This window comes from Stegastes partitus, unplaced genomic scaffold (genome assembly GCF_000690725.1).
Source record: "Stegastes partitus isolate 25-593 unplaced genomic scaffold, Stegastes_partitus-1.0.2 Scaffold651, whole genome shotgun sequence".
In the NCBI taxonomy this organism is placed as follows: domain Eukaryota; kingdom Metazoa; phylum Chordata; class Actinopteri; family Pomacentridae; genus Stegastes; species Stegastes partitus.
The window spans coordinates 231,212-247,375 of record NW_007578382.1 but is presented as its reverse complement, the minus strand read 5'-3'; the positions used below and the strand labels follow the sequence as shown (position 1 = coordinate 247,375).

The window sequence follows — 16,164 nt, the reverse complement described above, 5'->3', positions numbered from 1 at the left end:
ATATAAATTAATGTATTTATTTTAAATAAAAGTGTGCAGTAACCAACCTTTATTGTCTGTTATTGTTCATGTGTTTTTTTCACAATTTAAAATTTAGATCACATTTTCCCCCTTTATTTATTTATTTATTTATTTTTTTGACTATGAAGTCTAATTTGAAAGCAGCTGAGATGTCTGTATTAAGCTGATTGAATAAAATTAAGTATTTCTGAAGCTCTTCATGGTTAGTTTCAGCAGGGGGACGCTAGGGGGCGACATTGAGCATTTTATTTTGTTTTCTGAGAAAATCAGTTTGGAATAAAATTCTCATGTTCGTTTATTTGTGTGTTAAAAATATTCGGAGAGACTATAAAGATTGGTTTTAATGATCTCTGTTGTTTTGGTGAGTTTTTTATATAGATAGATGCAGAAGAACAAAATGTGGCTGCAAATCAACTAAACATCAACACATTAATAATAGAGCTGAAGTGCTGCACAGGAAAAGTTCTGTAGACACGAGTATTGTAGTAGTATTACTGTAGTATTAGATCAGTATTACAGTAGTATTAGAGCAGTATTAGAGCAGAGGGTTGTGTTAAAGCCCTCCATGGCAGCAGGACTGTGTTTCAGGCTGATTCTGTAGCAACCAGTCAACAGCTCAGAGAACCTGAGACATGGACCGGTACGGACCCAGAGTCAGCAAAGCTCTGCTCGCACCGAACCCACCCTACATCCCGGGGTAAGTGCAGCACACATACCGTAACGATAGCCTCTGGTTTTAGTGCTTAAGGCGAGGAAACCGTGTGGCTGTGTGAGGTTTAAATGTCGTTAAATGACTGCAGCTGATCGAAGCAGAAACATGAACTCAGAGCTGAGACCTCCTGCAGAGGAGCGAGCTGGAAACGAGAAGGAGCTGCTGGTCTGATATACAGATCTGAGATACTGTACCGGAGGATGTCCTCATAGTGTGTGTATTTATATATTTATTCATATATATAATTCTTTTTTATTTTTTAAAATTTTTTATTTTACAGCAAGAGGCAAGAACTGACATGGACTTCTGCAAAATCAAATTTTAACAAATATATTAATACTTTAAATAAGCACAGAAGTTTCATTTACTAAAGTATTATAAAGTATAATTCAATACAAAGTTCACGACCCCCCTTAATGTTTTGTTGTCAGGCATTCACAATAATAATAATAATAATAATAATAATGATAATAACAAATATATAGTACTTTAGTGTATATTGAATATATATTAATGTACAGTTATGAGGCACTTGTACGTGAAAATTTATAGATAGATAGATAGATAGATAGATAGATAGATAGATAGATAGATAGATAGATAGATAGATAGATAGATAGATAGATAGATAGCACCTTTTGCTGCATACGAAACCTAAAATGTGCTTCTGCAAAACAACAATTTTAGCAAAAGGCGATACTAAACGCTCATAAATACGAGCATATAAGGATCATTAAAAGAAATGAAAATATTAATAAAATTAGGAAAATAAAACTAAGAAAAAGACAAAGGAGAAAAAAAACCTTTACGAAATAATAATCCAGATTTAATAAATCCTGAAGACAGAGGTTTGTTTTCCTGATGCTCACATTAATCTACTGAATGGATAGAAAATTAGAAAATCCACATTAAACTAACGATGGTTGGACAGTTTGAACGTTTGTTTCAGAACGTTGCAGTTTGACAGTGATTCTTTCCATCTAGAGGACATCGTGAATGAAGTCAGTCAAATCATCTATTGTGGATATTTCTGGTTTTCAAGTATATTCCTGTCTGGCTGCACTCAAAATCCATAATAGATAACTGATATTAGTGGTAGTCTCATGTGATGACTTGTAACCAAAGTACAAAATAAAAGTTTAAATAAAATGTCCGAATGAAATCCTTTATGTGAACTCTTATGAACCTCCTGCCAACAATGAATTAATCTCTTTTGTGCTGTTTGATTGATTTGTCAACAAGAAATGTAAACTATAACCTCTCCCTCAGACTCTTTGGGCCCTGTGTCCACTTCAGTGTAAAATCCTAATTTTTCCTGAGAGGTTGTTTGTTAAATCTGCTAAAATCAAAACTACTGTCGGCTACATTTATATATCTCTAGCTTTATATCTGCTTGACTTTTTTTTTATTATTTGTTATTTAGATATGCAGGATATTGCCCGCAGCTCAAGTTTAACATCGGAAAGTCCTACGGAAGGCTGACGGCTGAGCTGCTGACCCGACCTGAGCTCGTCCCCTCCAAAGACTCCGACACCGGTCCGACACCGAGAGGCCTCGCTGACAGTAACCTGAAGAGGATGATACCAGGATACACAGGCTGGTGTCACACACTGAGCGGAGGGTCAACAACGTAACTGAACACCTCAGAGGAAAATCATTTCATATGAACACACCTGCATAGTTTAGTAAACGTGTTAGCGTTTAGTGATGTGAAACGCCAACAGCAGCATGTGTGTTATAACCTCAGAGTTCTCACAGCAACACGAGACAAACAATCTGTGTCCAAGCTGCTAAATTATGAAGAATAAGCTGAGGGTTAAGTGGGACAGGGTTGAAAATCAATACAGCAGTGTGGGTGGGTGACAAGGCCACACAACTAGTAGGATATTTATTAAAAGTTAAAGTCATTGTTCTTGTGCTTTTACACTTTTTGGAAGTGATAATCACACGTTTAATGAAAAACGACTGAACCCTCCTCTTATCTTTGGGGTCAATTTGATCCCATTCAATGTTTAACATCTCTAAATAAGTCACTGACATATTTTTTTATTTAAAGGGCTATTTACACATAAACTTGGGTAATAATTTTAATTATGATATTTTCTGGTCTGGAGGTTTAAATTGCTGGGGTCAAACTGAACCCAAGGATACAAAAAAAGGCAGTTAATCTGAAGGTAAAAGGAGGGTTCATGTGTTCATTAAGTCTCTGCTGCAGTGATTCAGTTTGAGGTGAACAGAATTTAATCCATTCATCAACAGCACATCGTTCCAAAATGTCTTGTTTCTATATGAATAAACCACAACAACAAAAGAAAAGTCTCCTCATGTCCAGACAGAACCAGAAGTTTGGGTGAACTGGACCTTTAACGATGCTCGTTTCTCTTGTAGGTTTTATCCCGAGGAGTCAGAACTACTTTGCCTGCAGCTACTCTGAAGGATGCCATAAAGCGCTCACCGAGTTCAGTCAGGAAAGACAAGAAAAGCTCCAGCAGCAGTCGGAGAACCTGCCAGCTGCTGTCAGGATTCAACACACTGATGTAAACTCTCTGTTTCAGACACACACACGCTGTTGCTTTGTCGCCGCACACACACACACACACACTCATGTTGACGCGACACCAGGTTGGTTTAATTATCCAGCTCCAGTGTCACATCGCTGTCATTTAATCCACCGCAGGGGTCGGACCAACCGCAGTGTCATTAATTATGACTCTGAGCTTCAAATGAATGGCTTTTATACAGACGATTAAAAGAAATGATCACCAGTATGACCAGTTTTATGATGTCATTTTAACTGGGATGGCTTTGCATCTTGTATTTATTGGTATTATTGGTGCTAAGTATACATTGTTGTATAAAATATTTGTAATTATAACGAACAGATGTGTCACATGATCTTGTCTTCTGACCAGAGACTCAAGCCACCTTTGACACTGATATCCAACAAAGCGATCTCCTACGAGCCCGGACAGATCTTCACGCCTGCTGGACGACCGTATTCAATGGATGATGACAACCCACACAAGTACTTCGTCTCAGGTATTCACAGAGGACTGTCACAGCTGTCCAATAAAACACATCCATGGCTTACTTTATGCTACAGCTGATACTGGCAGCGGGCCTGTAACCCGCATTACCCCAATCAGCCACTTGGGGGCAGCAAAACTCAGTCGTAAACACCGACAACGCTGAGCAATCCAACCAATCCGCCTTTTGATTGATTATTTAGCTGCTGCACAGTTCCAACGCAAAGTTGAACAACCAATCACAGCAAAGCAAAGTGAGTGTTTTCTTCGCTCTGTGGCTGTGATTGGTTGGAACGTTGTAAGACACCTGCCGACAGAAAGAACCCGAAATTAGCAAATGATTGGTGTTTTGGTGGCTGCGGCTCAGGCGGTGAGCTAAACACAGAGCCCAGAGTTCAATCCCAGCTTCATTAAAATAGCTCTGTGACAGGACTTTAGCTTTTAGCATTTTTTAACAAGCATATCAGCTCAGCATATCAATTAGGGGTTATGATAAGGGTTAATAGAATGGTAATTTACTAGTTTAGTTTGAAAGGTGGGGAAGCATTTAGCCTGTTTTCCTTCGTTCACATGAGCCAATGACAAAAACAAAAGAACCGCCACCGACCGTCAGATTTCAATTCTGTAAATTAGATCTGCTACTAATAAAACGCTATGGCCATGTATCGTTTATACGTCCAACATTTTAGTAAACAATTGTCTGAAACACAGAACAACAGCTGAAGTCGGATCTTCATCCAGCTGACAGCTGTCTGGGCCTTTTTTATATCTAGTCTAATTGAGTTCATGTATAAGACATAAAGCAGTTTGATGGTAAAATGTGTTACACAAATATTCCTCCCTTCCCCTGTATTTAACTTCTAATCACAAGTTGTTTTCTTTGTCTGTTTGCAATCTGGTGCTGAACAGTTAGAGAACAGCCAGTTTGTTTTCATTTAGAGCAGAAAAAAAGGCTAAAAAAGACAACGTAGAGCTGCAGAGTTGTAAGAAGAGAGCTACTAATGAACTCTGAAGGTCTTACAAAGTGGCGTCTCTTTTGCAGGATTTACAGGACACGTGCCAAAATCTCGCTTCCTGATTGGCAAAGGTTACCCCGTCATCACCAAGCAGGCGCTGGTCCAGTCTGGAAGGCAGCACAGTTACCTTACATCCAAAGACCTTCAAGGCAAAATGAACAGTTCGACACCTCCTCTGCCCTCAATCTATCCATCCGACAGAGGTGTGGTGCCGTCATTCGCGGGACACATCCCAGGTTTGTGCGCCAGCAAATGCCTCCTGATAAGCTAAATTATAGATGTTGCTGAAATATAAATTCAGTTAATCAGGGGGTAAACATCGAGTGACTAACGCTACACCGTCCTACAGGATACAAGTTCATGTACGGGCAGACCTTCGGTCAGCTTTCCAGGAATGCCCTGGAAAAGAGCGGCATCAAAAGGATCCTTCTGGAAAAGCCATAAAAACACACACACACACCTCAATAAAACGATCATTAAATCACCATGAGGTTGTAACTTGATTCACATCCAACAACCTATAAGGAAGTCTTAACATTTCCATGAAAACAATTTGCTGGATTGTAAAAAAAAAAGAAGATCTGGCACAGGACAGAGCAAACAGGTAAACATGTAGAGTCTTTACTGACAGAGGCTGATTGTCACTGGGCATCAGAGGAAGCATTCAGAGGATAAAACAAGGTGGAACAGTTTCACAGACTTCACATCATCGCACTACGATTAAAAAAAATTTCTCTATTCGGCAAACGCAGAGAACACATCTTCATTTTCCTCCATCTTATCTCAACACCAGTCCATCAAAAAATATACCTGACACACAGTTAAATACCTGAAACAGCCACAAGAGGGCTCATAGTTGTGCAGCTGAGCAAACTCCCTGGAAGACATCAACCACTCATCCATGAATTTAAAATTCCCCATGCCGGAAAATGTCTACACCTATAAAAAAAACATCGAGAGGAAGTTTTGAGGTCAAGAAAAAAAATCCTGCTGTATGTTCATGCACGTACAGTAAATCCATGCTGGAGGAAAAAAAAAGAAGCAAATTACTGGGAATAAAACCATCACTGATAATCTACTACAAGAGGCTGGTGTGTGTGTGTGTGTGTGTGGCATATTTGGCACTGGTAAGAGTGTATTGCTTTTTTCTTTTTTCTTCTTCCACTTATCAATAAAAGGAAAGAGACAGAGCTATGCAGAGACCGACAGTGACAAATGAAAAAATGGATAGTTTCGCACCACAAGAATGTCCAACAGTCTACAGCAGATCAATATTCACATTTTTCATGATTGATATTCGCCTACGGGAAATACAAAGGGGAGTAGCATAAGCACCTAATTGTGGTTATTCAAGAGTGCAAAGGCAGATTGTGGCATTGGCCCTTATTCATCAAGCTGCGTCCTGGAAAAGAGTTCAGGACCTTAAATGTCACCTCACAGTATGAGCACAAAAAGTCCACTGAAAAAACAACAACTGAGAGATGTTTTAAAACCAGGAGCCGGTTGCACAACAGAAACTATCAATTTGAGAAAGATTTGTCACTATATTTATAGACAGTGATAGAAAGATAATATGTCCATCCATCCATCATCTATACTCTCCTTAATCCTCACTAGGGTCATGGGGGTCTGGAGTCTATCCCAGCTGACTCAGGGTGAAGGCAGGTTCACCTGGACAGGTAACCAGTCTATCACAGGGCTACACTTAGAGACAGACAACCAAGCACACTCACATTCACACCTACGGACAATTTAGAATCACCAATTAACCTCAGCATGTTTTTAGACTGTGTGGGAGGAAGCTGGAGAACCCGGAGAGAACCCACGCTGCATGGGGAGAACATGGAGACTCCACGGAGAAAGATCCCGGGTGTTCTCATCAGGACGTGAACCAGCGACCTTCTAGCTGTGAGGCAACGGTGCTAACCACCGATCCCTTAATATAAAATGTGCTTGACATATTTGACCTAAAACTTGAAAATGCTGTTTTAAAAACTGTAATATTTTCAATAACATGGCACAAAAATGTGTTATTTACCCTAAAATACAAGAACTAAATGTCAAATGTAATGACTTGCTACAGAACTTAGATGAGCACAATCAGATACTTTCAACTCAAGAGCACTAATAACTGAAACACATATAAAAATAAACACATTTAAGCACCTACATATTATTGGTTAGTCATTATATAAGGATTTGCAGCTTAAACTGTAAGTTTTTGGCTGTCATGCTACAGTTTGTGATGCGAAACAAATGCTTGCTGCAGCTGATGATTAAGACGAGAACTCAGAAGGAACACACGCTCAGCAGTGGATTTACAAATAGCTGAGGCAACGCAAAGCTTGATGAATATGGGCCACTGCCAGAGCGGTTAATCTCGCACTTCTGTGCTTTCTTATCAGTTCAGCAGTGTAGTTAAGCACTGTGTATGTATTTTTTTTTTCATGCATTTAAGACTTGTGTTATTACAGTAAACAGTCCCCCCCTCTCGCTGTGAGTTCGGTTTTTTTAGCAGCGCTTGTCAGTCTGAGCTCCCACCAGCTTCATCGACCTGATGGACTGAGCCAGCCGTCCCAGCTGCGATCTGTCCAGATGTAGCCACTGCGATGGTCGCCGCTGCCTGTGAGAAGATGATAAAGAAATGTTGACCAGAATGTCACATCGTCAGCCTTTCATCAATCCAGATTGCACAAATAAAAACCTTGGGATTAAGGAGAAACACAGATTATCACCAAAATCAAACAGCAGAATCTGTTTCATTGCTCACTGCGTCTTACCTTCTGCTTTGTGCTTCAGTGTGACTCTGAGAAATTGTCTGTGCTTTGGTGGAAGAATCAGCTGCTCCGAACAGTTTGGCCCAGCGCAGCCCACCCTGATAGGGACTCTGCACGGCGCTTGATGAATTCGGGGTCCCACAGTCCTTCTCTGATCTCCTGTCTTCTTGCCTGCTGTCCATGCTTATTTGAAACCAAGTATCTGCATAATTTTGGCTGCCGTCCTCTCCCTCGGCCACACCTTCCACAAGGTCAGGCTCCTTTGGCTGCCACTCTGGGATGGGAGCTAGCACTGGACTCCTGTTGGCCTGCACACCTCCACGCTGCTGCTGCTGCTGCTTGTAGCAACTTGAATTCTGAGAGCTGAGAGACTCGTGGTGATGCAGGCCTGCTGGGTGCGAAATCTTAGTTGGCTGACTGCTGTAGCTGCTGTATAACTTCTTGTCGGCTTGCAGTCTCGGCCAGCTGGTCACCAAAAGGGCTGAGCAGGGCTGAGGTGGGGAGGCGCTCTCCTCCTCTGAACATAGCTGTCTGTGGTGTAACAGTCGGGGCTCCAGGAGCAAGTTGAGGTCGAAGGGCAACACAGAAAGTGGCTGCAGGAGAAGCAGCAGCTCTTGAAACAAGGGCTGACACTGGCCCAGGGTCATGGACAGGAAGCCCCAGGAGTGGTAGTATGTGGTCACGACATCTGAGGAGAGACACACGACTGAAATTCTCATGTTTTGCAGATTATGCTCACCATAATCATCATAGCAGGTTAGCACATTAGCATATGAACAATTCCTAATTAGCACTAAGCATGAGTACACAAACTAAAGTTTAGTACTGGACTGAAGGTATCAGACAAAACATCATATTGACTTTACAATGGTGCTAAATCAGGATTTCAGCTTCCATTACAATCTATTTAGTTGTTAAGCTAAATAGGGACAGCCCACCTGAGCTATGGCTTCCTAAAGCTATCATACAGTATATATGCAAGGTGGAGTAAAGCAGAAGTGCTTTAAACTTGTATTTTTTCTAACGGCCAGCAGGGGGCGACTCCACTGGCTGCAAAAACAACCCTGATGACTCTACTTCTCACTTGATTTATTAGCTCAGTAAATGTTTTTTGAACTAGTTTCTGGTCTCAATCACTAATTTTAAGTCTTCTTCAACACAGCATGATGTTTATTTTCTAAATTATGTTCCCATTTAGAGTAAAATAGATGACAAAGAGGGATATTCTCTTTGGTGGGGCTACCTTGTAATTGACAAATCATTATCATGTACGCATGCATAGCACCCATGAGTTCTCAGAGTCAACCTTCATTTGTCACATCCAGTTTGGACAGACAAATTCTAAACTCAAGGCTTTAAAACAGTAGTCATCCATCTTTATTAGACAGTTTACAATTGCTAGTGTGGCAAAAAACTAAAAAAAGAGTACATTAAATTGACTGTGCGCTCACCTTTTTGACCCTGAAGGTGACTGAGCCAGAACTCCAAAGCTCTCAAGCTGTCAGAGAACACATACCCAACAAAAAAATCAATGGTTTTATGTGTCTGCTATTTTTGGTATCATTCTTATTCTTTATTTTCGTCTTTACTAATATCAAAGATAACTTACTTCAGCAGGCCCATGAGGAAGGCTCTCAGTCTCATGCAGTGGCTGGTGAGCTGAGGACACTGTCTGATTTTGGAGACCAGGCTGTGAAGGACCTTGGTGGATGGACCTGGAGCAGAGTTGGACAAAGACCGGAAAATGCTCATCAAAGAGGTGAGGACGAATAGTGCACCACAAACAAATGCTTAGCTCCTCCAGTCTTGATTACTAATAATCATGTTTACCAATCCTAGTGGAGATTTCCACCACGTTCCAGGAGTGGTTACGGCGCTGCCCGATGATGAAATCCAGTTTGTGATCCCGAAGACCATCTTCTAAAATGTTCTGTAACGCTGGACACAAGTGCTCCAGGACCAGACCGGCGATTGTGGGACTGTATGAGCTGTTACCGAGACGCATCTGTGGCACAAGGACAGAAATGTAATGCAGGATTTGTTGCTGACACAAGTTATTTGACTCCTTTCATAGAGTGTAAGTGATACCAACTTGGCACTTTTCCATTGTGACACATCAGTCACGATGCTTGAAGCTGCAGATTTGTACCTTTTCTTCAGGGTCTCTGCTGCTGCCAAAATGAGCCATGATCAAATCCACCGCCCTGCTCACAGACCTCAGCAAGCCTGGAGACAATGACAAACAGGCAGATACCAAATCTGACGTCTTTATATTGTATTTACAGTATATATAACCCTGCAAGACTCACAATCTTATGCAATTTCTGCTTATTATTGGTCGCTGGAATAAAATCTGGCTTGTTTCTGGTAAATATGAATTTGTTTCAACACTTTTCTCGTGTTATCAAGTTAAACTGAAGGCACTGCACAAGTGAAATCAAAAATTAAGAAGATTTCCACCTCACTAAGTGGGTCAATGCTCAGAAATATGAGAGAATGCTTTCAAGGTTCATTATCATATTGCACAAATGCAAATGTGGACGGGAACTCGAGATGAAAGAGTCACTTTTCATCTCAGCAGTGATCCTCATTGACTTGCTTTCCCCTTCCCCTCGTTCCTCGTCTCGTACCGGCTAGCCTCTGCAAATGTCACGGTAAATTCTTTATGCATGTTGATCCTGCCTGCAGTGCTGCGCCACACCGACTCCTCGCCGCTGCTGCTGCTGCGAAAGCCTCCGTCAAGGCATCGCAAAAGGTTCACATTTACATAATCAAATTCACACCAAGTGGCCCATATGGTGCCACTAAAACAAAATGATTAGCTGTGATATAAATCATTTGCAGTGTTTCTACTACATCCTCACCCCCTCGTCCTCTCTCTGAGCTTGCAGTCGCGCACACACATAGGCTACAGAGAGGAAGGCTCAGCCAATCCTGTGCAGGGAGAGTTAAAAATAGGTCATGTTTGAGAGGAAGCCCCTTCAGGGTATTGAAGGCACTGCTGCAGCACAGTGAGTTTTTTTTATTGCTGCTCTTAACAGCTCATCACTGGCTAGACCATCCAAACCGGGAGGGATCCAGTCATTACTGAGACTCGGTCCCTCTTACTGCATTCAGATTCCAATTTATCAATTGTGTGTCACATCATTTATAGGAAATAAAACAGTGCATCAGTCAGTAGTTGACCCTCACCTCTCCTCTGAAGATGGCTGATAGACATGGACTCATAAGACGTATCAGGTGAGAGGCAGAACTCTGTGGGCGGCCTGTCACTCAGGATCAGAGATTCGCTGTGATGGCTCTGACTTGGCTTTGAACTCGGGCCAGTAGAGTCTGGGATTTGCTGTGGATGCAGCCCAGAAGCAGCCAAGGAGATGAGAGAACTCAGAGAGGAAAGCGGAGCAACCGAGGAGAGGGCAGCCGTGAAACTACTGTGAAAAAAGCCGGAGTCAGCTGCAGGTGTTGCTCGGTACTGAGGGAACTTCTGCTGCTGGAGGGAGGCCGCTGGAGGAGACAGAGACACCTGCCTGTCTGGGTGATGGCTGTCTGTGGTTAGGGGTAAAGTGGGCGGCGTATGAGAGAACACTGGCTGGTAGGAGGTGTGGCTTTGGGGCTGATCGGGACTTTTGGGCTCAGGACTGGCCTGGCTCTGCTCAGGGGTGAGGTGGATCAGGTCCTGGTAGGTGGGTATTTTAACCAGGTTGGATGGATTTGGAGCTGACATCAGGTTTAAAAAACTGCTAGTCTGCGTTTTGCCCGAGTAGGGACTTGTTTTTTCTTGCACCTGAACTATTCTGGGCTTTAGGATGTTGTGGTCCAGGCTGCCCCTTGATGTGCACGGACTGGGGCCTCCTTGGCTTCTGCTGGACTGACTCCATGTATGTCTGCGCGTGAAGCACTCTGGACTCGGCGTGCAGGTCGAGCAGGTGTCGGAGCTGGAGGGAGCCTCCAGGAGGACGGGGCACAGGTTGCCCAGTGGTGACTGCTGGAGATTAGAAAAACATTGGCTGCGTTTCACCGTAGACTTGGAGCCTTCCTGGGAGCTGCCAGACTTGCTGCTCTTTTGGTTCAGGTACTGTTCAAGAAGACAGCCGAGGTGCTGGGCCTGGGACTGAGGTTTTCCCGTGGGGATCAGGACAAAGGGCTGGATGGGCAGCGAGGTCGGCCTCTGGGCCTTACTGTAGCGAAACACTTCCTTCTCCAAAGCTCCTGAGAAGAAGACGGAGATATTAGAGCCACTTACTAAAACAAAACCTTTCTGTTCTTCATCTTTCTTTGCGTCATGACCCAAACAAATCAGAATAAAAACCTGATTTCTCTCTCTTACCCGTCGCCTTTCCCTTCTCAGCAGCACCGGTGTTGTTGTGCTCCTGGTCCTGGAGCACAGATGGCTGTGTGGACGGAGCTCTGGCGTCTTGGCATTTGCTGCTCTGTGGGCTACACTGGCTGGGGCACAGTGAACCAGGCGTGTGGGAGAGGTTCTGGACGCTGCCCGTTTGCTTCTTCCTGCAGGGGGATTTGTCGGTGGAGGTGGTGGCAACCTGGTAGTCGAGGGTGTGAAGCTGAGAAGAGTCCAACCGTGCAGAGGAGACCCTCTTCTCCTTTTGTTGATCCTCTTTGTCCTGATAGACAAGAAAAGGCAGAACTCCTTCAACTTTACATCACATAATCATAAATGTTATTTTAAAGAAGCCGTTGGTTTCATTGTTTAAACTGAGAGCCCTTTACAAACATGTCTGGGGTCAGTTTTAACTAATGAACTTTATATAATGTTGTAAACGACTAATAAATACTCTTTGGTTTCTGTGTGTCTGCAGCTGCAATTGTATGTTTTAATTACAATAATCAATCAAGCCAGTAGGAAACTTCAGGGCTGCAAGGTGACTCGGTGGTTAGCACCGTTGTCTCACAGCAAGAAGGTCGCCGGTTCGCATCCCGGTGAGGACACCCAGGATCTTTCTGCGTGGAGTTTGCATGTTCTCCCCGTGCAGCGTGGGTTCTCTCAGGGTTCTCCGGCTTCCTCCCACAAGGTCCAAAAACATGTTGAGGTTAATTGGTGATTCTAAATTGTCCGTAGGTGTGAATGTGAGTGTGCTTGGTTGTCTGTCTCTAAGTGTAGCCCTGTGATAGACTGGTGACCTGTCCAGGTGAACCTGCCTTCACCCTGAGTCAGCTGGGATAGACTCCAGCCCCCCAAGACCCTAGTGAGGATTAAGCGGTGTGTAGATGATGGATGGATGGATTTTTGTCTGGATGCTGTTTCCAAAAACTACTCTAAGTGGTCAAAACCATCGAAGGTGTACTTCAGAGCTACATAAAAACTAATTTTGTTTTCTCTCCATAAAGCATTTGATTTATTATGATAAGTTTCTTTTAAAAAAAGTACATAGCTTGTAAGAATGGGAATGTTCATATTTCATATTTTAGTCTAACTGACGTCTGTGAAAACTAAAAAACTTTTATCAACTAAGACAAACTGACCCGTTTTCAGCTTTGATCAAATAAATTATTTTACCTGAGAAGCAATCTTTTCTTTTCAACATTTCTGCGTTGTTTTTTCATTTTTCAATTTCTATAATCTAATTCACCACTAGAGAGAATGGGTTTTTTTTCCCCCCAAATTACCTTCTTGACTTCACTGTGCTGTGGTTCCTTCTTATGATCGACAGCAGGAGGGAAGGGGCTGCTCCGGCTCTGCCCCTCAGGGCAGCTGGTGAGGCTGGACCAGGCCGGGCTGGGCGACTGGGACGAGAGGTCGCAGGTCACGAGCTTGTAGTACTTCTGGTTTGTCCCCATCGGCAGCGTGGCCTGGCTTTGAAGACAGGCTGTCAGGTCCGATACCTCCAGAGAGGACAGACCCGGCGGTAGCGGCTCCAGGGAGTAAAGATTGCAGTTGGAGTCGAGGCCCTGAGGAGACCAGCGGGAGGCAGAGAGCGCCATGTCCTCTTTCGGGGGAGAGTAAACTGGACGGACGTCCTCGTTCGGGGTTTGGGGAACGGGTTGGAGATTGAGGAACACGGACCCCTCTGTCGACTGAGAGGGGTGAACCGCCGGGCTGCTGAGATCATAAGGTGTGGCGGGATTGTTGCTCCTGTTGTAGATGGTGCAGAAGTTAACCAGGACGCCGTCAGAACTGTTGCAGGAGGAATCGCTGGGAAACTCTCTGTTGGACAGCAGCTCTGGGGAACATTTGTGCTGGCTGTGGATGCAGCAGGACATGTTATCCTTCAGTCTGTCTGAGTCCTGCTCTAAACACGCCGTGATGCCAGATCTGCTCCTGTGAAAGCACTGGCACTCAGGTGGCAGCGAGTCCATCTGGTTGGGCTGGTTAGAGAGCCACTCCTGGTCACCCTCAGTACGCAGCATCGTCCCTTCGTTGCCCCATTCGCTGTCCAAGTCCCCATTGGACACAGTGTAATTCGCGGCTCCATTGCTTAACGGCCAATTGGAGTTTCCGTGCAACACAAAAGACGAGTCCTCATGATATCTGTGCAGATTGTCTCCATCGCTATCTTCGTCCTCCTCCTCCTCATCTAACTCCGTGTTCGGCAGGAATGAGTTGTGCGACCGCAGACTGACTCGAGCTCCGGAGCTTTCTTTCTTCAGGTGGGAGCTCGTCTCTTCTGGCGACGAGGTGGAGTCATACCTCCCGCTGCTGTCGCTGGCGCCCTCCTCCTCCGCTCGGTCCTCGTTCAGGCTGCTGTAGCTGCTGGAAAAATGCCTCCGGCCGCCGGTGAAGGCATGCTCTCGGTTGAGCGAGTCCCGCTCTGGGAGGGACACGGCCCGGGTCAGGCCCACTGAGCACAGCCGGCTGGTCCTCTTGGCCGAGCCGCACAGGGCCTGGACGGGAAGCTGCCAGGTGGGAAGCTGCACCACGGGGAAGTGGCAGGCTATCAGGGTGTCACCTGAGAGACTGGAGGCTCCGATCATACTGCTGGATGGGGCCGGGCCGCGGACCACGCTGTCTCCATGTTCCTACGATTAAACCCTGAGGAGCAAACACAAAAGAAACAGATTTATATTAATGTACTGATGGAGTACAAGAGTAGATAAAACAACACAGTCCACAGAAGATACAAATACTGCATAAAATTAATAGCTTTAGCAGTAATAAAAGTAAACTGAGGAGTAGTTTGAATTCATAAGGGGAACATTTCATGCAAACTGTGAAGACTTTAACGCTGCATTTCAATGAACTCTGGAAAACTTTTATCTTCGTTGTTGGCATCTGCATCCGAGGTGTTTGTTTTGATCCCTGAGGTTCTGCTTCTCTGTTTTCTGGCCTCAGAGATCTTTCGACTTCAGGCCTCATCACATAAACCGATTAAGGAGTAAACACTGCATGTGTAGGTGTCAAGATTATCCAGTGTAATTTCTAGCTGCATATCTGAGACAGACCTCATGGCCTCTGGGACCTAATTACACACTTTATTGATCAGCAAAACATTAAAAAAAAACAGCATCCCAGCAGAACAGAACAAGGTGAAAACATGAAGCACAACTGGAGGCTGCTGTCTGCTCCTTCACTTCTCATCGCTGGTCCCTTCGGTCTAAGTCCGACTGTGTCGTCTGGCTCTGGCCCTCAGCGCAGCCTACACTCCATAATTCAGTCAACCATTAACAAACTCCTCCTCTCACCGCCGGAGCCAACCACAGTCTCTCACAGTTACTCAGCTGCTCTGTAACTAGGGCAGCTGCACTGCAGAGATGCTCCGCTGGCACTGCTAAGAGTAAATACACTTTCACATCAGTTTAGTTAATGCAAAGTCTTCTGCCGTGTTCATACGAGGTGCTCCTGATTGTACTGTTTTAAAAAACACACACAGGTAGCGTAATAACGGCCATCCTCCCTTCACAAAACACGTTAGAAATAAGTACAAAAAAATAACTACAAAGCGTGCTCAAATGCCATATAAAATATTCAAACACTGGAGAGCGCTAATGATGTTTGATCATACAGGAGGAGAAACACTAGTGCTTGTTGTTACACTGAACACCATGTTTAGGAGACATTTTCTGTCTTGTTCTTTATCTCTAACGTCACACAGTCGTCTGTTCGAGGCAGTCAGATTGTGCTACGCATAAAGATAATAAACCTAAAGAAGATGCAGGTCACAACGAGGAGGTTTTTCTTTTCTTAACTAAATCCTTGTCACAGCAACAAACAGTAAACACATCAATAGCATGATCGCAGGCAGTCGTGGCTGCTCTAAAAGACACATACCATCCCTCATAAATTGGGTTATTTGTTGCGTATTATTAAGACAAGAGGAGACACGATTTTCTTAAGTTTCTTCTTGCCTGTGAAATCAGTAGAAAAGCTGCTTGTAGCTTGTTCATTTGGCCACTGCTTCAAACCTACATGTCCTCATCTATATCTTATCAGAGACAAGACACTAATATAAGGTATTGGTTAGCATGCTTTAGACATAAATGAAGACATGTGGGGTGTAATTTAAGTCTAGTAGCGGTCCATGTGGGACGACATGAAATAAATCAACCATGTCTACATCAGCAATTGGAAATCTAATATAAAAATTGAGCATTTTAGAAGTTTGGTTTTATGCACACTCTGTTTCATGCAGTCTGTCTGATCTCTGGTCTGATATTTC

General features: G+C 43.8%; 2 protein-coding genes across 2 annotated transcripts; one reads left to right on the top strand and one right to left on the bottom strand.

The window, feature by feature from the left end:
- Positions 1-653: 653 nt before the first annotated feature.
- cimip2b (ciliary microtubule inner protein 2B) lies at positions 654-5,219 on the top strand. The gene is made up of 6 exons (XM_008290019.1): positions 654-718; positions 2,157-2,329; positions 3,122-3,249; positions 3,646-3,772; positions 4,802-5,011; positions 5,125-5,219. Exons 1-6 carry the CDS (start codon positions 654-656, stop codon positions 5,217-5,219), a joined length of 798 nt encoding a protein of 265 aa, XP_008288241.1.
- Positions 5,220-7,286: 2,067 nt separating this feature from the next.
- On the bottom strand, positions 7,287-14,482 carry LOC103363315 (iporin). Its single transcript, XM_008290018.1, has 9 exons — positions 13,178-14,482; positions 11,907-12,114; positions 10,745-11,761; positions 9,702-9,778; positions 9,383-9,557; positions 9,162-9,267; positions 9,004-9,050; positions 7,556-8,240; positions 7,287-7,398 (listed from the first exon to the last, which is right to left on the bottom strand). Exons 1-9 carry the CDS (start codon positions 14,480-14,482, stop codon positions 7,287-7,289), a joined length of 3,732 nt encoding a protein of 1,243 aa, XP_008288240.1.
- Between the last annotated feature and the right edge of the window lie 1,682 nt (positions 14,483-16,164).